We start from the raw sequence: 26,136 nt of genomic DNA, 5'->3' as shown, positions 1-26,136 counted from the left end.
TAACTTGAATGAAATGCTCTGGGAAGCTTTAACACTAGAACAGCCAAGACAGTCAACCTGACCATTTTGTCATTTCAATAACCTTATTTAAATAAGAACCTTGAACCCATCTGCCCTGACTTTTCCTATATATGCTTATTTTACATTAGCAGTACTTTCAGATATACTGAATTTCATAAAATACAAAAAAGCTATGACAAATCAAAATACCCAAACCGCAAGACACGTGGTCAATTATGTAAATATCAGAAGCCTAAACATCAGCATAAGCACCACATGTGCTTGTTAATAGTGAAGATCAGCACAAAAGCAATAATGGCATTATAATGAACATAAGTGTCGATATAACAGTAGTCAAAAATAGTATATTACTGTCAGTTATTGGACACATTATTTGTGACCTCGCTTGTGCTTACAGTAAGTTGTGCATCTATACGCAACAGTTGGCTCTCATTTAGCTGCTATCCCTTGTCCTAACAGTCACCACTGTCCCTTTCACTTGTTTGCAACACTTCATACAAACAAGTCGCTTGCACCTGAAACGGATGGCATGGATTCTGTTCCGAATGCATCTGCTCACCTTGCAGTTTCTCCTCCCTGGGATCTATGCGCAATTTGGCTCGCACAATCGCTGGTGTGGAATCTTTGCAGCAACCTTGGCCCTCATACAGTATGTCTCTCATGTAGCCTGTGCCAGACTCATGGTGAAGTCTCTCCTGCTTATGATGTTGTTCGTGCAACAACACGTGTGCATTGATAGAAGCCAAGTCAAACATGTTGTAGAACACAGCAACAGGCCATCTGCGAGCTCCTCGTTCCACCTAATACCACCATTCCATCTGATCCGAAAACACTATCAGACACTCATCAGACACTCAGACACTCGTTCAATTGCTGCCCGATATGGATCCTGTCCCAGACATGGAAAGCTGTTCAGCATAAATCAGAATAGTAATCATCAGCGATGTCATGATCCATTTCTTCCCTGCTATCTGAGTCATTTTTATTCCGATCTTGTAGCCTGATCCATTTGTCTGAGTCTTGCCATTGTAAATTACGCACACTCTCACTGTGTATCCTACTCCAAGTAGTCCTAGAGTAGACTAATAATGCTGTTTGGATTCGGTGGACTGATATAGGGTACACCCTTTTGAGATCATAATTAGAATAGATAAATAGAATAGAATGGCCCGTGCAGTTCTTCATTCACAATTGGGGATCACATAATTATGCATATTTCGTTTCCCCTCGCTCATCAATTCAACCATTCTTCCCCTTTCCTCCCTATCATACTATACTTCATTTATTTCATCTGTTATATATGTGAAATTAGTTTCAGTATAGTTTAGGTTTAGTTTCGAGGCAATTATCGGGGTGATTATCAACTGGGCACGGCACATTTAGCTATCGGGAGTAGGAGCTCGGGAGAAGGAGTGGAGTAGGCCGGGGAAAACCATTAAAGAAATGACATGCCCTCTTTCGTGACTTACATTAATCTGATGACTTTTATTTATTTAATCCACTAACTCTGTTTAATTGTTACCTGATTAAATTAACCATGTAACAATTAACTCATTAGGAATTTGGGGCACCACGGTAGAAGTTGTTTAACGAGTTACCATCTCCCAAATTAAACTCTAGAATATATATGTTATATATCGATAACAGTCACTTGTTAATCATGACCTCATATCAGTCTCATTCTGAACAGTCGTAACCTTCTGGATCTGCAAGAACCCCAGCGTTGCTGATTATTCAGTACTACACAAATTGATTTAATTATTTATTTATTTACTAACTAACTAAATAATAACACAGAATACACATACACACTTACATGAGACGAAAGTCCCTAGTGGACTGACAAGATATGATGGCTTATTACACAGAGATGGAGAAGGGGGTGGGGAAATAGAGAGAGCGAGAAAAAGGGACATTTATTGTGAATACATTCTAGGACTGTCTTCACATTAATCATATACCGTGCACACGAACCACCGCCAGGTTTTGGAATAAGAATTAATGACTGTATTTATGTGTTGAAGGCCTTCATTCGTCATCTATCTCTGTTGAAACCAAACCTTCTTGAAAGAAGGTTTTGTTGGCATTTTCGCGGCCCACTTTTACATGGTCTGATTATCCACCAGAGGTCACAATGTCCTTCTTCTTAGTTGTCCGGTCTCCAATGAGATTTGTTCAGAACTTGGATAGTGAGAGTTTGAAGCACTTTTACACAGACAGCTGCAGCATGTTCATGTTTGGTTATAGTCTGGTGAGTTTATCTTCTTCACCCTGTGTTGTTTCAACCATTTCCCACATGTAGCTAATGATCCACATGTCCTGGTCTAGTAGCTGAGGTTATCTTCTCATCTAGTGTTGAGGTTGAGAGTTTCTGAGTTTCTAACAATTTCAACGTGTGGACCACAGTCTCACGTCTTCTGGTATGATATGTTCATTCTTACCCATTTCCTTTTAAGCACTATGGTCGAAAAGGGCGGTTCCAAAACGCTGACAAGCTCTCTGACCTCATTTGGGGCGTGGCTACTTAATGGAAAAAGTATCATCAAAACTATGATCTTGTTAGAAAACTAAAACCACAATCTATCTTATTGACAAAAACGTATCTTCGTCCTTGATATTTCCTACACAACATTAAATATGTAAAGCTGACATACACAATGTGAAAGCTCTTCAAGTTACAATAATTTCGTGGTAACATTTTTATACCATTTTTAATGACATCACAAAATAGACATTCATGTTCCATAGACCATCTGACATCATTCTCCACATCCGGATGTTTATAAATATTGTCCCAGTGTTCACTTTTGGACGTCAGAGTTTTTGGGCTGCAAAATGTCTCTGTATCAAAGGTACATCCCAATCACCACTCCTGAAGACCAAAAAGAGTTCCCTGCTGCATACAATTTACGATTGGCGTGAGGTGTCATAAAATCCCACATCAATCCCTACTCCCCTCCCTGAGTGAGAGGGGTCTGGTGGACGCTGATCCATTGTAACCTGATCTTTGGATCCTCACAGGAGAGTAATGACACCTCCTAAAACTGGTTATAACTCCAGTTCTGTTTGTGATAGTAAGATTCTAACAACAGTGTGTTATATTGACACATGTAGGAAAAGTTAAGGATGAGGGGGACATGACTTTAAAAATGGCAGAGTAATTCATTCATTTTCATTATTCATCAACTGGACAGTTTTGTGTTTTGGAGACATACAGTATCTTTTGTGATGTACCCTAATGTTCCCACAACCTAAAGAAATAGTCTGGGATCCTTTAAAGAACAGACAAAAAGTGTTCTGGGAACATTCTTTTTTTTCTCTCTCTCCCCAAATGGTAGCTACAGCCTTGCCCCATCACTGCAACTCCTGTACGGACTCAGGAGAGGCGAAGGTCAATAGCCATGCGTCTTCCAAAACACGACCCCACCAAGCCACACTTCTTCTTGACACATTGCTCACTTAATGCAGAAGCCAGCCACACCAATATGTCTGAGAAAACACTGTACAGCTGCGACCAAAGTCAATATGCATGCGCCCGGCCCACCACAAGGAGTCACTAGATTGCAATAGGACAAGGATATCGCTGGGCCAATTATGCGCCTCCTGACAGAGCTGGTGGAATTGAGTCAGGTTTGTAGGCCTTCTTGCTCGCACACACTTTTCAGTTTTGCCCACAAATCTTCTATAGGATTGAGGTCAGGGCTTTGTGATGGCCACTCCAATACCTTGACTTTGTTGTCCTTAAGACATTTTGCCACAACTTTGTCCATTTGGAAGACCCATTTGCAACCAAGCTTTAACTTCCTGACTGATGTCTTGAGATGTTGCTTCAATATATCCACATCATTTTTCTTCCTCGTGATACCATCTATTTTGTGAAGTGCACCAGTCCCTCTTGCAGCAAAGCACCCACTCAACATGATGCTGCCACCCCTGTGCTTCATGGTTGGGATGGTGTTCTTTGGCTTGCAAGCATCCCCCTTTTTCCTCCAAACATAACGATAGTCATTATGGCCAAACAGTTATATTTGTGTTTCATCAGACCAGAGGACATTTCTCCAAAAAGTACGATCTTTGTCCCCAGGACTTTTCTCCAAAAAGTACAGTGCAGTCTGGCTTTTTTATGGCGGTTTTGGAGCTGTGGCTTCTTCCTTGCTGAGCGGACTTTCAGGTTATGTCGATATAGAACTCGTTTTAATGTGGATATAAATACATTTGTACTTGCTTCCTCCAGCATCTTCACAAGGTCCGTTGCTGTCATTCTGGGATTGATTTGCACTTTTCGCACCAAAGTACGTTCATCTCTAGGAGACAGAACGTGTCTCCTTCCTGAGCGGTATGTTGACTGCGTGGTCCCATGGTGTTTATACTTGCATACTATTGTTTGTACAGATGAACGTGGTACCTTCAGGCGTTTGGACATTACTCCCAAGGATGAACCAGACTTGTGGAGATCTACAATGTTTCTTCTGAGGTCTTGGCTGATTTCTTTTGATTTTCCCATGATGTCAAGCAAAGAGGCACTGAGGTTGAAGGTAGGCCTTGAAATACATCCACAGGTACACCTCCAATTGACTCAAATTATGTCAATTAGCCTATCAGAATCTTCTAAAGCTGTTTAAAGGCACAGTTAACTTAGTGTATGTAAACTTCAGACCCACTGGAATTGTGATGCAGTGAATTATAAGTGAAATAATCTGTCTGTAAACAATTGTTGAAAAAATGACTTGTGTCATGCACAGTAGATGTCCTAACCAACTTGCCAAAACTATAGTTTGTTAACAAGAAATGTGTGGATGTTAAACAAGTTTTAATGACTCCAACCTATCTGTATGTAGACTTCTGACTTCAACTGTAGCCTAGTGGTTAAGAGTTTTGTGCCAGTAACCAAACAGCAGCTGGGTCAAATCCCTGAGTTGGAAAGGTAGAAAAATCTGCTGTTCTCACCTTGAGCAAGGCATGTAACCCCCAACAACTGCTCCCCGGGAGCTGTTGATTAAGGCAGCCCCCGGCACCCCTCTGATTCAGAGTTGTTGGGTTAAATGTAGAAGACACATTTTGGTAGAATGCATTAAGTTGTGCAACTGACTAATTATTCTCTTTAGAGTTGTTGTATTATGAGAACATTTGCCACAACCTAAGGAATGTTATGGGAGCTTTCACAGAACCAATTTTGGTTTGCTGGGAAACCATTACTGGTGCATTGTGTTATTACATTTGCTATAAACCTAATATGAACTTTTGGGGAATGTTCTGTGGTGGTTGTTGCAGATGCTGTGCCCCAAATGATTGTGAATGTTAGGATAACATTCCATATTTTTTAGTGTTTTCTTATCAAAAACATTTTTGTTTATGTTTTGGGGTTGTTATCATCCTAATGTTAGATTAAAAACCTAACTAGAACTTCATGGGAATCTTAGCTAATGTTCTGGAAATTTTCCCGGTTTGCTGGGTAGGAACATGCTATTTCAGTATGACAAACCATGTCTAAGGAGCCTATTAATATTTCATGGTGGATAGAGGTGTCCTTTGTGTGCAGACACAGTGCTCAGGGCAGACTGTCTGTTTCCCTTGATAATGATGGTGACCTAGCCAACCCTTTGTCATTGACTCCCACCAGCATTACCAGTGTATGGCGCTCAAGGCCTTGTAGGCCTCTACATGCTATCAGCATGTTCTGCATGACCAGCTGTCATTAACATGATGACTTCTGGGAAGAGAGAGCTAGATAGAGAGAGCCACAGAGAGAGTAGGTATTATTGTTAATGAACGTGGTTGGATGTGAATGTAATTAATTATTGCTAACATCATCACCTTAGAAAAGTGTTTAATTATTTCTGGATGCACTCTCAAAGGAGCTCGTGAAGAATGCTCAGGTTGAGAAAATGGATACTGGCAAGGAGCCAGAGCTGGATGAGCCCCTTTGTGTAGCGTTGCCTGCCCCCCACTGACTATTGCTAGAGAGAGTGCTGATCATCAACAACAGCAACCATAGAGTATATAACTGGATCTAGGTTTCTATTCAATCTGTATCGGTGAAGCATAATAGATTGTGTGATAGAAATGTAAAGGTCATTTGAAATTGAGCCGACATCTGCGGTGTCTAACATGAATGCAGTCTCTGCTAATGCGGGAACGTTGCCGTTTAAATTCAATCACACTGTCAGGCAGAACTTCCACGATATGGTTCGAATAGAGCCCTAAGTCTGATTTCATATAAAATACTGCAGTTTATTGTTGCAATAAAGCCAGAATGGGCTGAGCAGGACTTCAACCAGTGACCTGGTGGTGACAAGGAAAGCTCCACTCCAACTGTTCCACCTCTTTCACTACACTGGTGACAGCAATGGGATTATCTCTCAAGTCTGCATTGCAAGTGTACACTTGTCTGCGCTGAGGTTTCGCACTGGCCAGAAACACATCCTGGGATGTAAGAGAACTACAGCCTCTGGCAAGAGGCTTGTATGCTTGACCGATACTTGCAGAGTTGCTGGTCCAAGCCCTGTCTGAGCTGTCTCCCCTCAATGGCAACAATATTGTTTTATAGCCTCTGTACCAGTGGGTCTGATCTGTGCCTGCTTGAGTCTCCGTGAGTTGGACACACCCACACTCCATACGTAAATGCTTCATGCCGCATACCACTTCAGAATCAGATACTGTTATGATGTTGCTTTGAGTGACAGCTCTCTCAGTCTCTTCAATGATTTGGCATTTTTTGGTTGCTGAGAAAAGTGTGGAGCTATTTTGTTCTCCTCACACAAATCTGGGCTTAAATGCTAAAATTATTACTGGGTTTAAAAGTCGCCACTCCTGCTGCTGTACTTGATAATAATTTTTAATATATAATGTTTAATATCTTTACGTTTATTTACATTTGAAAGGAATGTGAACAACGGGGTTTACAGAGGTGTAAAAAGGTGTGTAGACTTGCGAACATATCCGTTGAGTCTAGCTCTACTTGTCGCTAGAGCACCAGGCACGCAATCAGCACGCAATAGGGGAGCTGGACACTGACGTTGCATCAACAGCCACGCACCGAGAGCTGGGAACAGAGGCTATTCTTTTACATACTTCACAACACCTTGTGCAGAGCGCGCAGTCGTCAGTCTCTATCCGCAAAGCCCGTGGCAGCGCACATAAAGAACTTCAGAAGCCTTGCTATCGTTCCAGCATGTTACATATTCGGCATTTTGTATCCAAGCATATCCGCATGGCAACAGTTTAATTTGCTGAGCAGTTTTGGAAGATCGTTTTTTCCTCGGCTGATGTGACATTATCCCTTTGGAATGATGTGGACCTCTCATGACTCTATTGGATTTGTTTTCCTGTCCAGTTTATGTATCCAATTTGGATTCTCCTTTGAAGGTAAATTGAAACATATCGTCATAAAACAAGTATATAAATTCTTACCTATCCGGGCTTGTTCTAGATAAAAACAACCTATAGGTCACATTTGAGTGCGTATAACTTCAGCATTAAAGCTGCAGAGTGCAGACATGAAATAATGGTTATTACGATTGAAACAAGTAACGAATGCAACATCCATTATGCTTGGCTATAAAATAAATGCAGAAAAAGTAGCTTACCTAGCATTCACCTAACGTTGCCTAAATGAACAAAACGCAACTGTTGATTGCTTATAAAATGGCATCTATGTATGATTTAGTATTTATTGTAGTTAATGTCTTTGTATTACTTTGTAGAGTCACAGAGCGCGACATGCATTTAAAGTAACGGATATGCAGAAATAGGGTTGGAAAGCAGAGAGCACCATTGACAGTTTCTCTGTTGACATACCAGTGAGATTCTTGATCTGTCCCTCAGTGGTTTCTGTCTACCTTTGAATCTCATCAAACGAAATATGATACATTTGCACGTCTGCCACTGTCTCGGTAAAGATAGTCTCTATCCCTTGCAAATACTTTTTAAGCGCAGTAAGTCTTGCAGGGGAAAACTGTAGGCTACAGTGAGAGTTATTGTGATGTTCAGAGTGTTTTCATGGATTAAACCAGTGTAACATTTGTCAACACTTAAATATATATTCAACATATATGCACTATAGGCTATATTATATAACGTTACTGGTCTTATTTTCATTACACTGTGCGCATGAATTTGGATTATAGTTATTGGAGAGTGAATCTGGCAAATATCTGTTCATGTTTAGTCACTTATTTTGTTTCATATGTCAATGTTTGAGAATGCTATTTATATGTTAGGAGGCATCCCTTTATTATAATGATGTGATACCTATCGCAGTGACATTTTAGACGCATAGTGGAGCCCCGCCATTTCCGAGGATTTCGTTCACTATTACGATCACCTACAATTTAATTATATTGCCATTTGTTGAAAGAATAAGACACTCGCATGCCATACACTATCACAATTTTTTTTTAACGTTTTCATATCATAAGTTTGTTAGAAATAGGCTATAGTTGCGGAGGGAAAGGCCTCCATTTCAATAGCCCTACGACCATGGACGCACAGTAATTATACTGACTGTTTCACTCTCTTTCAGGAAAGTTTACGGATATCCCCTCCAATCTAACAGTTAAAGAAGGTCAAAACATTGAAATGGCGTGCGCCTTCCAGAGTGGAACCGCATCAGTTTACTTAGAGATTCAGTGGTGGTTCATTAGAGCGCCAGAAGAACCGAGCAATAGCGAGGAGGAGGATGATGACGAAGAAGTACGTATGGATTTCACTTGCTTCAAATACCTGTTTAAATGTTGAGGACTTTCTTTACAATATGACGCCATGCCCCTTCACATTGTAATCACATGACTGCATAGTTGCGCAGTTTCGCCAAAGCCCATTAGGCACAGACAACGCCGTGAATTCTAGCATGATTGGCTTATCATTACCAAGAATAGCATAGTTCCCATAGCCTACATGAAATGTATTATCTGTGATTCTGTCTACCTGTATTTGACTTGGAACTGATTTGGTGTTTTTATCCACTTTTATAACCTTTGACAACAGATTTACATAAGATGCAGTGGGAAAATAATACTGGTCTGTATCATCTCAGCCTTCTTTACCAAGTGTATTTAACATTAAGTCAACATGTACATTTCCCAGGAACCCAGGGCTAATTTAAGTGACTTGGAAATGTAATCTGGAGTATGTATATGGCCATATGACCACAGTTAAGTGCATTTATGGTCATTTATGATTGTAGGACCCTCAGAGTCAGCATAAAGCTTCACTGACACGTTCTTGCAAATTGACTCATTATATACAGTAAGCCTGAACAGTGTACTTTCTGAGACCCTACACGACTGGCATTTGTAATGTATTGCTACATTGGACAGCTACCTATGACAGCTTCTCCTTGTGGATAATGATCAGTTACTTTGCGTCTGCATCTTCTTATGCTCCCTCTATTCAGATGGCTGGTACATTTTAGGGGAGTTTGGCAGTTTGTCATCGCTGACATCAAACAGGGGAATGTTTCCTTTGATAAATGCTCATCTTCCTCGCAGTGAAACCACAATGCATAGAGAGAGCCCGTTCTTGGGTATCCACATGGCTTTAAAACAGTTATTACTGCTCCTTTGTTGTCACCCATCATGCCCGCATTGCCAAGGCTTTGATCCATTTGGTTCATCACTCTTAGATGTTGGCTGAAGGAGCTATCGACGCACACCACGGCTTTGTAGCTCATATTATCCTATTCTTTTCATGGCATCTGTTTGAAATGACAAGCAGTGGTTTTCTCTCGCAGGGAATGAGTTTCAACAAAAACACGCTAAGGAGTCATAAAGGGGAACTATAAAAGATGCCATAGAAAACAGTAGAGTGTAACGTCGTTCGTCAGCTGAAGGAGAAGCGGACCAAAATGCAGAGTGGTGGTTACTCATGTTCTTTAATAAAGAATAGACGATACATTAAATAACTTATAATATACAAAAACAACAAACGGAACCTATTACAGCCTATCTGGTGAACACTAACACAGAGACAGGAACAATCACCCACAAAATACACAGTGAAACCCAGGCTACCTAAATATGGTTCCCAATCAGAGACAACGAGAATCACCTGACTCTGATTGAGAACCGCCTCAGGCAGCCAAGCCTATGCTAGACACACCCCTAATCAGCCACAATCCCAATGCCTACAAAAAAAAACAATACGACAACACAATAAACCCATGTCACACCCTGGCCTCTACAAATAATTAAAGAAAACACAAAATACTAAGACCAAGGCGTGACATAGAGCTGAGAAAATGAATGAATGTGGAATATGATTTGAAGTCGAACAGACATGCACATATAGACTACAGCGTCCAGTTTAGGACAAAAACATAACAATTGAAACACACTTCATGGGTGGGCACATTGACTATATCAAAGTGGCATCACAATGTCCGTTCTCTAGCTCTGTGAGCTATAGTCCCAATGACACTATCATGTGCAGTGGTTGATGGTGCTCTGAGCTCTCTGCTTTGCCTTGTTTGACGGGGCTAAGATGGTGGTCTGTCCCGCTACTCTGATGTTGAAGAGGGGATTCATCTCCTCAAGTCTGGATCTATCGCTATCTGCTTAATCCACAGGTCCACTGTTTGCTATCAAATCAATTTATGGAGTAAATCTTTACAATCCTGTTCGCCGGTAATTCTATTTGGTGTGGGATTAAGGGTAGCTATAAGCAAACGCAAATGGGATTTCCCTTCAAGGTAACAGTTGTGTCTTCCTAGGTTGTTGAAAAGCCTAAAACCATTGATTGACATTGTGTGCCACAGCCTCTCTCAACGAGATAAGATAAGTCTCTCTTTTCTTCTCTGTTAAAGAGGAAGTGTGGTCCAAAGCCTGTGGTCTTGTGGTAACACACCCGCTGCAACCACATATGCCTCCCTACTGGAGACCAGGGTTTAATCCCCGTGTCTCTACTTCTAACCTGTCTCAATAAAACATGAGTCTGAAAGTTGAAGTGTGAAGGTCACAGATGTACAGAACGTCTGTCTTGGATCAAGGTATAGCAGGTCTTTGTATTCCAAGAATTGTAATATGAATAATTCTGGAATTGGCATGATACTGAGAGAATGAGTTTAGACCATTGCAATGTTTAATGAGAGCACATATTTCCTGTTTCAGAAGGAAGCATAAAATCCATAGCTGTACTCAAGCCTCTGGACCTTAGGCTACTATCTCCTTCACCGGCCCTCGCAACTACTGCCCCGAGAGCCTTTTGCCCTGTCTGGCCAAGATAATAACATTCAGAGTCAATACAATGCAGAGGCTCCCATCGACCCCGGTCTCATTAAGAGACCGACATACCACTTTAATGGATGGAAGGTTTTCGGCATCACATGATCAAGATGTGGATGGTGGGGAACAGGTAGTACAGTAGATTAGGTCCTGCTTACCATCTATTTGTCTTTTTCCCTGCTACTTCACCCTTATTACAGTGTGTCAATAACATTACTGATTTCTCATTTGGAATGGCTCAATTATTGGACCATTAGTGTCTTTAGTTGGAGTCAATTCATTTGAAGGGAAGGGTGATGAAGAGATGGGTGAGAAAAAAACATACAGAACACGTGAGAAAATAAGGATGTAAAGGCTCCTGGGAAATAACAAACGCCACATGTAATTTGAAGGGTCTGGCTGAGTATTATAATTATTGGAACAATCAGACAATGATGGGAGGCCATTGCAGGTCGTCATAGCAAAATGGCTTCTAGAAGATGAATAAAAACCGAGGCACACATTACAAAATGGCTATCAGCACCGAGTTCTATTAGATACTTATCCTCATGGCTAGCGTGGTCCCAATGGGTGTTAGAAAGTTAGTAGTAATTTGAACAGAGCCATCTGTATGCATCCCATCTGCCGTATCGAGTCCATTGTCACCGACAGCAGCTGAACCAACACAAGGTTATTCTGTGCTAGTTAATTGATGATTTTAATTTAATAATTTTAACTAATTCCTTTGTTAAATATGTTTAATAATACAGGTCCCCGTTTTGCTTTACAAGTTTTCTCATTTTTGTTGTGTGTAATTCTTCACTTTAATCCTTTGATGATACTAGCTACCTGAAACACAAATATGGCATGGAGAATCTCCGGAGTAATCTCCTTTCTCTGCAAGCTTTAAGAACAAAAACTTGTTATAAATCATTATGACAAGGACCAGCACTAACGAAGGGACATCCCTTTCAAATACTTTCCTGCAAATCTTGTACTATAATAATTGTCTCTCAGTGCTTTTTGTCAACGTCACACATTTATAGCTTTCACTAGGGGCCCCTCGGGAGGGCTTTGGGGGCCACTGTGGTGGCCACAGTAACTAACTAGTGTGATACAGTCAAAGAGTGTGAGGATGTCTCCGGTGTAAAACTGCCATGTGTTAGGCCAGATTAGTTAGACCACCTGGAGGGGAAATTCACACAGGAGATGGATCGGAGCCACTGGGCAAAGTTAGAGGATGTAACAACAATCTTGTCTTCAACATCCTTCAGAGAATTCCCTGCACGAACTCAGTGGTGATATCAGTGGATAGGGTTATTGAGTGCAATATCCAATGGTTGCATGACCCTGACCAGTGTCCAATTTTTTGTTGTTATTTTTTTGTTGTTGTCAAAAGACACCAAACAGAAGTGAATTGTAGGAAGGAATATGACTAACAGGCTTGCAGAGCAGCACAGAGTGGGATGTCTCTTGGCTTTATGACCATATTTGGTGAGAAAAGAGAAAGACAATTCTCCATGCATGAGGTACATCTGACTAAACATAAGCTTGAGAAGAGGCTTTGTCGAGCATGCACTGCCAGCAGCTTCCTTCAATTCAATTTACTGGATCAGAACAGAACCAGTGTTCTTTGAAGACATCAGGCATAGTGGCTGGACTCACAATTAGAGAATGACTAGCATTTGATCTCATCCACCAAGTCAATGGGAGACGAAAGAAAGGTGAAAGTTCGGCTGTGTGCATGCTGTGTTTGCGCGTGCGTTTGTGTGTGTGTGCGCACTCATAGGTGATCGACTGATGTTGTTGAGTCAAGGTATGAATAGTTGGAGCTGACATGACAAGTGTCCCAACATGGCAAACATCACTAGAACAAACATAGTTCAAGGACAACAAAAAAAAAACTCCTTTCTTTAGAGTTCCAGATGTGTTTTCTATGAAAAAAGACAGAAACCCTGCAGTATGTGGCATTCTGCTTGTGACCGCTATGACCGTTAGAAACAGCAGCGACACTCAAGCGACATTTCTACCCAGATCCACATTGTCCGCAGTGATAGAATGCACAGGGAGGAAAGGGCTTATATGTATCGCGGAGGGACAGGAAATGAAACATGGACTTGGGTGATTGGAGGCCCGGGACGCTCAGTTCCAGGGAAGGATTACAGGGAGAAGGCAGAGATGGAGGTGTGAACGTTATGTAGGATCCAGAACTGCAGTGCGACAGCATCACAATGAGAATCAGCTCATATGCTTTCGAAGGGGCTGTTGATTGTTGAGAAGCGAGGAGATGTGTTTGTGTCCACTGCATAGATCAATGTTAAGGCATGTATCATACTTGAAGATTCTTCTGATATTATGTACTGTATGTTATTTAATACTTTGATATGGATGTGAGATGTCAATCAGAAGTTTCCTTCAATAGGACAAATACATTTGGATATGTTCTATATATGGATATGTTCTATCCCCAAGGGCAAACGCTTGATAAATAGTTTTGTCACACATTCACATTGTCACATGCTGGTCTATGAAACTTTTTCTTATTATTGTTCTGATGGCATGATATGTGTGCATAGACCTTAACATTGTTAACCATACATTATACCTAATAACTTGTGCATTAAACACACACCAAACTAAGTTAAGACATACAAATATTTCTGGTGTTATATATTTAAAGTCTTTTGGAGCACTTGTAAGAATGATATTGAATTGAATTATGTAGATTACACACTGTGCACTATATTACAACTGTTTCCTCATATCCACTTGAGGAAAGTGTTGTTGGCACATTACCTAAATGTATTTGTTACTTCATGCCGAGTGGAAAATCATAATGGATTAGCCCATTATTCTAATTACATTATTGTGGAAGGTATTCATCATGAGCCTGTCTTGGAGATCTAAAATAACGTTAATAAGGTTTGGTCTGAGGCTGGAGTGAAGAGTTAAGTAGGGGTAAGGGCCCCTCAGAGTGCTGATCTAGGATCAGTTTGGCCTTTTAGATCACAATGAGTCTGATTACATGGACAGGGGGGGACCTGATTCTAGATCAGCACTTCTACTTTGAGATGCTTCATGAATATGGGCCCAGCATGTCTCCCTATTAAGAGACTGTAGTGTAGTGGCATCTCCACTTCAAGGTGTGACCCACTTTGGTCCGGTGTTATCAACCTGACTGCTCCCCTACTGTAATAGGATAAATTAAGAGCCCATTGTGGAGCTTTCGCGGATGAATCTCATGGACGTCTGGTGCGAGTGTCAAATAGATGAGTGTCCGCACATAAAAGTGGCTGATTAGATTAAACGTGGCCAATCCCCTTGATGTGTAGGATGACATTGACCATGGCACTGTGCTAGCCTCCCTCTGCAACACTCCCAGATCCCTCTCTCTCTACTCTCTCTCTCTACTCTCTCTCTCTCTACTCCCTCTCTCTCTACTCTCTCTCTCTACTCTCTCTCTCTCTACTCTCTCTGTCTCGACCCGCCCGATCAGCTTCAAATGAACCCAGAGGGAGGGGGGAGATAGGGGAGCAAGGGAGAAAGAGAGGCTCCTATATTCTGGGATAATGGAGCTGTCACACTGTTTTGATTCAGGGCATTGATTCCGTCTTTAATTGCTTATGGCTTCCACTGGATAGTGGTTTTGGGGATATCACAGTAATGTATGGTCGTGCAGAACAGTTATGGCACTGATCACACCGGGATATGTAGTCATATGTGCCAATAATCCTCATATCAGTTGTGCCCTTGATTGTCTGAGCAAACGCCCATTTCCTGACATGATAGACTTTGTTGAATGAAAAAGAGAATTGTCTGTGCCTTGTTATTGTTTATGAGTCACACCTGTACAGCCATAACTCTAAATGGACAGGGCACAAGGCAAAAGCTGAAACTAACAGCCATTATCGACTGGATCATTGTGTCCTTTGTGATGAATGGGAAATGTCCAAGAGTATAGTCCCTTAGCTGGGCTTGGACTGGAAGGTTACACAGGTCATAGCTCAACCCACATCCCCTCTGACACGCCAAAGTCCCTGCACTTTGACTGACTCACACCATACTGTACTGTGCTGCTACACACCTGTAACCACGCTGACAACCAGTCTCTGATGGTAAATGGAGTCAGAAACCACCTGGACGAAACAGCAGTTAGCCGAGCTGAGATATTGGATGTCTAGTTTAACGCCGATGTCCAAAACCGATGTCAAAGCTGACGTGCATACCTATATAACGTAGGTACATGACGCCATGACGCCACGTAAAATATTGCACTACACGTGCAACACAGAATTCCTAACTTATCCCGCAATGTCTGCTATGTGGATCGAAATGTAAGAACATTTCAGCGAGACAATTCGAAGGGAAAATCCATTAAAGCCAAGATAATGGAATTCATTGCTTTTGACAATCAACCGTTCTCTGTCATGGGCGATGTTGGCTTTCGCCAACTGGCCGAGCACCGATGCACACTACCAAGTGCGCTACTTTTCAGATGTTGCCCGGCCGGAGTTACACAGTAATAGCGTCACTGCTATTAGCTTCATGACATACATATTACAGAACGCCGTTTGGGTCTTTGCGTGTCAAAAAAGATACAGTGCACTGTCAAAGCTGTACAAAAATAGTCTGCATGTATGCAAAAATCAGCCACGAACAATGTGTTTTCAACACCGCGTTGGCATCATTTGTTCGACCGCAACTTCTGGGGTAGCTAGCTTTAGCTTAGTACCTCGCTAGCGCCAACACAACCAGCATGAAAACAATGATCAGTAGAAACTGCAGTCATTTTCATTATTCTTAGCAATGATTTAGGAATCATTGTGAGTAAGTAGTAGCTAGGTTGCCACTTGTTGTTCACCTATTGAAATTGAACTTCAGTTCATGAAAATAAATAGCTGGCCAGCTACTTAACCCTTTTGCCCAAAGCTAAAGTTATAAGCAGCCAGCTAGCTTTATCTGGCTAGTGAAGCTCGACCGGACCGGGTTATGTGCTGTGAATCTAGCCACAATAAAGATTAGGGACAATAGTGGAATTTGCGGTTTGCCTTAAAAATTAAAGTATGTCATTGACAGTTATGCAAATGAATACAAATAGTAGAATTATGTCATACTTTTATTTTTAAGGCTAACTGCAAAGTCCACTGTTGTGGCTAGCTTCACATAGATGGGTCCATTAATCAAATAAGAACTGTCTTATAAATTAGAGTTGTTTTAGATGATGATAGCTAGCTAACTATAGCTACTGAAACAGATGTCGCTTTGCTATGTTTTTGGGGAAGAACATTGTTTGCATCCATGAGCTAGCTAGCTTTTTTTATGACCAGCACTGTAGGTGTGCGAGACAACTTTACCAGCATCACAGCATAAATATTGATAAATCATTGTGACATGAAATACGAGTGATAGTGTAATGAATGTGTGATAACTATGTAAAAATGTATGAATGCGTTCAATTATTATGTGATGTGCAGTCACATTCAGGTCCTGATTGGTCAACAAGCTTAATTGACATGTCAAATAGTGTTATTTGACACGTCAAATAGTGTTAAGTAGTATATTTTTGACACGCAAAGACCAAAACGGCGTTCCATATAAATTCTGGTTGAGAATGAAACGACTGAATAAATTAACAACGAAACAGCAAGTAAGTGAAAGAAATAGGTTTTGATTTATGTTTTACTGGTAATGGGGAATGCGTAAATGCCAACAAAATAACTTTTTTGTCAGTGTGTGTGTGTGTGTGTAACCTTTATTTAACTAGGCAAGTCAGTTAAGAACAAATTCTTATTTACAATGATGGCCTACCGCGGCAAAACCTGGACGACGCTGGGCCAATTGTGGGCCCCCCTATCTAACTCCTAATCACGTCCGGATGTGACGCAGCCTGGATTCAAACCAGGGACTGTAGTGATGCCTCTTGCACTGAGATGCAGTGCCTTAGACCGCTGCATCCATGTCTATGCTAACTATTTAACTGTACTAGAATGGTTAAAAGGCTGCTTAAATTTTAAGTATCGGTATCAGGGTTTTTTTGGCAAGGAAAATATCGGATTTTGGTGCATCACTAATTTCAATGTTACGCCGCCTTGATTTGTGACACAAATTTTAAGTCTGAAAGAGAAAAAGGCAAAGCAATCATTCAGCAGAAGTGAGAAGTTTCTTCTATACCACAATTTGTATCAGTATTGGAAAGATGTTTTGTTTTTCTTCGCTCCAAAGACCTACACTGTAAAAATAAAAAAAATATACAGTACCAGTCAAAATTTTGGACACACCTACTCATTCCAGGGTTCTTCTTTATTTTAACTATTTTCAACATTGTAGAATAGTGAAGACACCAAAACTATGAAATAACACATATGGAATAATGTAGTAACCAAAAAAGTGTTAAACAAATCAAAATATGTGTTATATTTAGGACTCTTCAAATTAGCCACCCTTTGTCTTGACGACAGCTTTGCACACTCTTGGCATTCTCTCAACCAGCTTCATGAGGTAGTCATCTGGAATACATTTAAATTAACAGGTGTGCCTTGTTAAAGATAAATAAATTGTGGAATTTCTTTCCATCTTAATGTGTCAGTTGTGTTGTGACAAGGTAGGGGTGGTATAGAGAAGATAGCTCTATTTGGTAAAAGACCAAGTCCATATTATGGCAAGAACAGCTCAAATAAGCAAAGAGAACCGACAGTCATGAAGGTCAATCAGTCAATACGGAATATTTCAAGAACTTTGAAAGTTTCTTCAAGTGCAGTCGCAAAAAACTATGATAAGTCTTATTATAAAACTGGCTCTCCTGAGGACCACCACAGGAAAGGAAGACCCAGAGTTAACTCTGCTGCAGAGGATAAGTTCATTAGAGATACCTGCCTCAGAAATGTCAGCCCAAATAAATGCTTCACAGAGTTCAAGTTAAACGAGACATCTCAACATCAACTGTTCAGAGGAGACTGCATGAATCAGGCCTTCATGGACGAATTGCTGCAAAGAAACAACAACAAAAGGACACCAATAAGAATAAAAGAAAACACGAGCAATGGACATTAGACCGGTGTAATCTGACCTTTGGTCTGATGAGTCCAAATTTTAGATTTTTGGTTCCAACCGCCGTGTCTTTGTGAGATGCAGAGTAGGTGAGCGAATGTTCTCCGCAAGTGTGGTTCCCACTGTGAAGCATGGAGGAGGAGGTGTGATGTTGTGGGGGGGCTTTGCTGGTGGGACTGTCAGTGATTTATTTAGAATTCAAAGCACACTTAACCAGCATTGCTACCACAGCATTCTTCAGCAATACCCCATCCCATCTGGTCTGCGCTTAGTGAGACTCATTTGTTTTTCAACAGGACTATGACCAAACACACTTCCAGGCTGTCTAAGGGCTATTTGACCAAGAAGGAGAGTGATGGAGTGCTATGTCACATGATTTGGGATGAGTTGGACCGCAGAGTGAAGGAAAAGCAGCTAACAAGTGCTCCGCATATGTGGGAACTCCTTCAAGACTGTTGGAAAAGCTTTCCAGGTGAAGCTGGTTGAGAGAATGCCAAGTGTGTGCAAAGCTGTCAAATATATTTTGATTTGTTTAACACTTGTTTGGTTACTACGTGATTCCATATGTGTTATTTCATAGTTTTGATGTCTTCACTATTAATCTACAATGTAGAAAATTGTAAAAAATAAAGAAAAACTCTTGAATGAGTAGGTGTGTCCAAATGTTTGACTGGTATAGTATGTTGATTCAACGTACTGTACAATTGTAAAGCATGCAGCTGTGATAGGATTGTGAGTTTGCGCAACAAAATGTTCCACACACAAACTTTTGACTGTGTGTGCCCAACAACTGTTTTTCTTAGCAATCTCACAAACATATTGTAGCTGGTTGCCTTTAAATTGTACGTTGAACCAACATTTATTTTTACAGTGTACACAGAAACCAATATTGTATCTGTACACAGTTTGGGTTTCCTTAGCTGTTTGAAATTCAACGTCAATGTCTACTTTGGAAAAATATTCTTGGGATTCCATGCTCTCAGGTGGGAGAAAAGAGAAACCATTTTCAGTGAGTGAAATAAGTCATTTCAATCAATGTGTCAATCATGGAGCAGACCAGATATCTATTTGAGGGGGAGAGGTATCAATCACCCATGCGTGCCAGCTACCAGGAGTGTTAAGCGTTACTGCTCTGTGGTGCCTCAACACCCTCATGTTGACCTATGGTGACAGGTTATATCATGTGGTTGTGTAACGCATGTTAACACATTCTATATGTGGATATACCCCACTGTTAGGTTGGCTTTACATAAAACAAAGCAGTGGAAGTGGTATGATACAATATGTGGTATTGGCATCATTGAGAGAAATATGTGTATTTGTTTCCAGCTGGAATCTCTTTAATTTGATTCTATTCCGTATGATTGTATCAATCCCCTCAAAGGGAGTTTGATAATACTTTATCAAAATGACTGATATCAGTCCAGGTACTGTACTTTAGTAATTAGTGCACATTTATTATATTCGATTGCTTGTTTCTCATCATTGTTAAGGCTCTGATATTTTTGAGGCAACATTTAACCTAAGCCTGCATTTTAGTCTCAATGTTATTGTATTTTTTTGTTTTGTTTTTCGTGGTATGTGATGCCCATTTATATGTTGCATCATGTGAGGCCTACTGTTTTAACTTCAAAGCATGTATGGATTCCCCCCAAAACTTCTAGACGGGCACCCATATTCTCTCTCTCTCTCTCTCTCTCTCTCTCTCTCTCTCTCTCTCTCTCTCTCTCTCTCTCTCTCTCTCTCTCTCTCTCTCTCTCTCTCTCTCTCTCTCTCTCTCTCTCTCTCACTCTCTCTCTCTCTCTCTCTCTCAACTTTCTGTTGCCTAAAAGGGGTCTTTTGCATTTAGAATAAAAAAATCCAGTGAACCACAGCTTTTCAATAATACAGTACCTTCCCTTGGTATGCCAATTGCAAGGAAAACATGGCTTTACTTTTAAACCCTTAAGCAAGTGTAAAATAATATTGATTTGAGGTATTCAGGTATTATTGCGGTTGAGGAATTTCATCTGTGCCGATGCCACATAAATACGACTTTTGCTCAGTTTCCACAGACTTAAGTAATTTCTGAAGGTCATGGGTCAATACTTTGCTAAATACTTTGATTGGTCAATGAACAGGTCGTGTGTACAGTACTTGGATTGTTGTGCTACTGTACAACCCGTCACAGTGTATGATGTACACAACTGTACAAGTTAAGAATAGACCGGTAGTTATAAAAACAAAAAGCTGTAGATATTAGGCTATATATTATCTCAAGATCTGTAATCCGTCTGTGATTTTGACTTAAATACCACAAGATGTTTTTAATAGTTGATTGATGTGCCAATTAACTTCCACCAAATTGGATAATAGCTTATAGTGTTATTAGACTGTGCATATTAATGTTTGCTTCATAATTACAGTGATTATTCAACATGAATGTGAATAATGTATTTGAAAACTTTTTTTGTTATAAAAAAATACTAAGGGTCTTTCCATACGTAGCCACTTCTTGCCCAGACGTATTATCAGCATCAATGCCAGTGAAGATATCTATATAGAAAGTGTAGCAGCAGTCTTCCTTCAACATCTATCCATAGAAATCCGGAGGTAGTCTGGAAGTTATTTTTGTAAGATGTTGTTCATTCTTGAACTATGTATGTTTGAGATCCCAAAGGCTCAGTTTCATCTCCTGTCTTTTTCTCCACTGTGAGTCACAACACACACGCCTCTGCCAATTTTGAAAAGCCAATGCTTTACTTTAACATATTTCTTGAAACTTAATCTTGTGTCCTGTTTCTAGACTGGGAGCATCTCAAGGGCTGAGTAGGAGTGTTGTTTCGTCCACACGACTCAGCTTTTTCCTTTTACGGAATGTTTATTTAATTGAATGCAGCACTGAAATGCAGACATTATTACTTTACACTATTTGAAGAGTGATTTATCTCAAACACTTTTTACAATTCCTCTGAGAAGATGATAAATTATGCAGATTTAATGCAAACAGCACAACAATATATGCAATGCAATCATGAGCTACATGTACAGTATTCCCAGTGTTGGGGGAAAAAAGTACCCAAATGACATACAGTACTTGAGTAAAAGTAAAGATACCTTAAAAGAAAATGACTTAAGTAAAAAGTCACCCAGTAAAATATTACTTGAGTAAAAGTCTAAAAGTATTTGGTTTTAAATAAACTTAAGTATATAGAGTAAATATAATCGTTAAAATATACTAAAGTATCAAAATTAAAAGTATAAATAATTTCAAATTCCTTATATGAAGCAAACCAGACAGCACGATTTCCTTGTTTTTATTTATTTACTTACATCATTTACATACGAAGCAATTGTGTTAAGTGAGTCAGCCAGATCAGAGGCAGTAGGGATGACCAGGGGTGCTCTCTTGATAAGTGTGTGAATTAGACAATTGTCCTGTCTTACTAAGCATTAAAAAAATGTAACGAGTAAGAATGGAGTAAAAGTTGTCAAAAAAATTAATAGGTAAGTAAAGTACAGATAACCCACAAAAAGACTTAAGTAGTACTTTAAAGTATTTTTACTTAAGTACTTTGGACCACTGAGTATTCCAAACTTGTTTTGTCCCGTCTATTTAATATTTGCTATTTTTAACACCTTTGCACATTTGGAAGGCTGTTTAGATGGCTGAATCTGAGTCCTACACTCTCTCTCATATCGGAAGATACTGCTGTGTAACTATTTTACATGTAATTGCCATTGCAGCACCTGACACTTGACCAATTGCACTGGAGCCTTTGCTGCTCTTTTCCATGTGAGAAGAACTCAAGAACATGATTTCAGTGACTATAATTAACATTAACAACAGATCTTGGGCCATAACGTCTTGAGCGCCTACTCAAGAGTTAGTGAGGTTTGTAATTAGCGAGCACTTACAAGGCTGCATGGTGTTTTATGTACTCCAACTTAACACACTCTAACGTTATTATCGGCCACTTGATGTTATCACAGAGGACTTGTTTAAAGGTTCAGAGATTTTGTAAATGAAGTTCACTTGTAGTTCCTAAAACACGTGTTAAAAACGGCACACTTGAAAATGGTGTCCATATCAGGACAGCCTCAGACAATTAATTTTTATTTTATTTTTACATGTGTTTTGGACTCTAATTTGTTACTAACCAGCAACTTAAAGAAAACACCTTGCTGTACACAGGGCTTCTACTTTTTGAATCAAATCAAAGTTTATTGGTCACGTGCACATGAAACAGTGAAATGCTTACTTGCAAGCTTACTTCAGTCATGGTATGCCTTAGTGCCAATTTTTCAACTGATTGAAAATAGCTGCTAATAAACCTTTGCCTGTTGGCTGTGGTCAAATGACCAAATCACCCTCTAGTGGCCTTATGGGTGGAACATTATTAAACATTTTAATAATTTAATAATTAATCAACTCTTTTTTTTTTCTTCGAAATCCGGTGTTTCTATGTCAAACAGTTTTGTTATATTTCAGTCTTCTGTGATGTATATAAAGTAATAGAGTAATCTTACTTTATTTTAGCCCATAACCATGTGTGCGATGTGTATGCTTTTGTTTCAAAGTAGATTTGTTTAAGACTACCAATAAACACTGTGTGACCCTGATTTAGCTCACTGCAGTAAAAGGTTTTAAAGATCGACTCCACATTTGGGGAAATAACACCATTTTCACCCGGCGCATTTGTTATCGTCTCTGATTTGTTGATGTAATTGAGGAGAAATGGAGGAGAGGAGCACAGTAGTCTACACGTGACAAATTTCATTACGCCGTATGGCATCTTCATCTCGTCCCGCTACTGGACGGAGAGCATAGGGTTTCACAATACAAAATGGAGGAGCATAGTATCCTGTCAGAAATCACATTTATTTTAGAAGATTGAAAAACATGACCTTTATTTAAGACAGGAGGAACATTGTTTCAGGTGATAATAAAACATGTTTCGTTTAGTTACTTTTCCCTCAACTTTCCTCAAGTCAAGCTAGTTTACAGAGCAACTAGGTTGAAGATACTGTAGCTAGCGACCTCCACCCAATAATGATCATTAAAAAAGTGTCATTACCATCACAATGAAATATAACAGGAGGCAACAGTCAAAATATAATTGGCTTAATGTGTATTATTGAACATTAAGCTACTAAAATAGTACTCACTTATAGTAATGTGTAATTGTCCCATAAGGCCATTGCCGAAAACCACATATAATTTTCTTGCTCTGTGGTTTGGTAACTTCCTGTTCTATTGACGGACTCTGGCTCAGTTGTTTCGCAACTGAGCCTTCAACCTCAAGGGGGCGCTGCGATACCATTCCGTTGTGGACAGTCCCCATTGAAATGAATGACATCAGGCGTAACGCAACGGACTGCTTAGATGTAATGTGAATGGGGCTTAAGTGTTGTAAAAGAAAACGCAGTACACATTCTGCTATTCTGTGTTAGTTGTTTGTAGTAACTCGTTTGTTGTTGTAATATCCAAAACTGACGTGGCAGTTACACCAATTAAAGACTCAAGTGTTACCGAAAGTGAATCTACATCCAAGTTGATCATCTTTCGTTTGGTTGTTGGCTTGGGCAGGCTCTAGTAACGCTATTGTGAATAGCTTGTTGAGCTCAAGGGGCTTAGGTGAGCTTTTAAAGGATGAGAGTGCGAGTCTAGTTGTTTATTAATGTGTAGTACAATGTGCAACAAGCATTTATCAAAAGTGAGAAGTGGTGCGTTGCAACAGATTTAGCTAACAGCTCGTTTACATCTGTAGTCCCCGTGCAGGTGAACATAAAAACACGAAAACATTATATACGAAAGGACAACATACATACTGTACATCAGACATTTCAAAGCATGAAGGACATAGAGACACGTTTCAGCACATTGTTGCTGCTGATTTTACGACCTGATTTGTTTTGAAATCAAGGCTGCCAGTGATTAAATGTAACACAAAGGCCTTATTGACAATAACAAAAGGATCATAACAGAAATTATGAAATAAGCCAGACAATCGTAATGATGAGTGGAAGTGCATTAGGTCTATACAGTATTTCAATGTAGATATTACCATTTGGTTGCAGGGAAATGGGCGGCCCCTTGCTTTTTACACAGTAATTGTGGGACTCATTTTACATGAAGTCAATTTCAGTTTGCATGAGAAACAGCAGTGTGTCACAGTGGAGGGTTTTTGTAATAAAGAGACAAGAGATTGAAATTGAGATACTCTGTCGAGCTCAGAAGGCAGCCAGGCGTCGAAAAGGAAATACAAATGAGAAAGCAATGGCTCTTTTGTTTCTTATTGTCACTTTAAACTTTTGCATCAATGTCAAAAGACATTCAGTCAATCTAAAGAACGCTTGTAAATTATACAGAACACATTCGGAGGCGAAGGGGCATCTTTATTGATGAAAACGGGCATTCTAAGACTACAAGTCTATTTCCCATTTGAAAAACCAAGCTATTCAGTTCCGCTGAAGCTACAGATAGGCTTACACTTGTGTACATTTGTATAGATTTCTCTCATTATGAAATCAACACATTTCCGTGACAGTTAAGTGCCTGACACACAACGACAGTCTGCAAGTGGCCTATAAATGTCTATTACACTTCAAGATAAATGTCTGGATTCTGAAATAATATCTGAAATTCATTATTTCACAATTAAGTAAATTGCATTTGTTTGTACAAGGTTAAATGACTAATGGAGTTCGACAGTTAAATGCCCAGCATTTTTATGGTTCGCAAAGCCAATGGAAATTCACCAGACCCAATTGGGATAAAGCACCCCATAAAGCTGTGATCCAGAACTGAACTGGAGAGACAGGCTAGGCATACTCCAATCTCTTTCTGCTGGGCCTATTCTCTGGTCATTGAAGGGTAGATGAATGTCAGAGTATTTAACATTCTATGTCCACTTTAAGAAATACATGATGTCTGAACACAGAGGGAAACCAGTCTTTATTTTAAGAAGATGATCTACCCCAGGTGACATATATTGTTTAATCAGGGGGCAGTTTGTCAAAAAAAAGATTGAGATAGAGGACTTTGGTGAAATCCATGCAGAAGCCCCACCAATTACCTTCACATCATCACAGTGTTAATTTCATCACCAAAAATATTCGCTAAAATATTCACCAAGCACCTATTTTTCAGTGACAATTGACGAGACTATAACTGACTAAATAGACCCAGAAAAAAATATATAACTAAACAAAAAATATTTTTCAGTTCCCTAAAACAAGTCGAGACTAAATTGTCTCTGTGACTAAAATAAGACTACTAAGTGGACTGTACAAGAGTTTTTGGAGAGATTGAGAGCTTTTCATTTATGAGCACAATTAATATTAGCAGCGCAGGTGTTCTGTGTAGGAGTGGGAAGGATGTGCCACACTCGGCACACACAGTCTATGCTACATCAGCTCATGAGCGGCGGGGGAGCAAGCGATGAGTGTGTGCAGACAGGCTCCACTCTGGCTCCGCCTCTGATCATACACATTGCACAGGGGACTCTCTTGCTTCCCCGTAGCTAACCAGTCAGCACCAGCCTTCTAGTTAGATACCCTTTTCCTGGTTAAGAAACACAAGCTGTTTCAAGAAATTAAAAACAATAGCAGAATTAAGTTTAACAGTAATACAACGATCTAGCTATGATTGTCGCTCCCTTGAGCATAGACACGTTTTGTCATTTGTAGTCTCGCTCATCCCTACTGAATTTTATAGCCAGGTTCTGTAGCGAACATACTAGCCGAGTCTCCCTCTTTTCCTCAGAGGAAACAGCTTGATTCTAGCCATTACCTTTCAAAATATATGTTTTTTCTCCGTTTTTTTTCTTTCTATCGTGCATTGCATTCATTCACGGGCTGTTCTAAAAGTATGCTACTTGCGGACCAG

General features: G+C 40.0%; 1 protein-coding gene across 1 annotated transcript in view; it reads left to right on the top strand.

Moving 5' to 3' along the window:
* Window positions 1–6,704: 6,704 nt before the first annotated feature.
* The window catches only part of LOC118371832 (V-set and transmembrane domain-containing protein 2A), a 30,594-nt gene continuing 11,162 nt past the window's right edge, over window positions 6,705–26,136 (top strand). The window contains exons 1-2 of the mRNA XM_035757462.2: window positions 6,705–7,386; window positions 8,543–8,712. Coding sequence (XP_035613355.1) covers window positions 7,308–7,386; window positions 8,543–8,712 — 249 coding nt within the window. The 5' untranslated portion in view covers window positions 6,705–7,307. The remainder of the gene's footprint in view (window positions 7,387–8,542; window positions 8,713–26,136) is intronic.

The sequence above is a fragment of the Oncorhynchus keta genome, chromosome 4 (genome assembly GCF_023373465.1).
Source record: "Oncorhynchus keta strain PuntledgeMale-10-30-2019 chromosome 4, Oket_V2, whole genome shotgun sequence".
NCBI lineage: Eukaryota > Metazoa > Chordata > Actinopteri > Salmoniformes > Salmonidae > Oncorhynchus > Oncorhynchus keta.
This window is presented reverse-complemented; position numbering and strand designations above follow the sequence as displayed.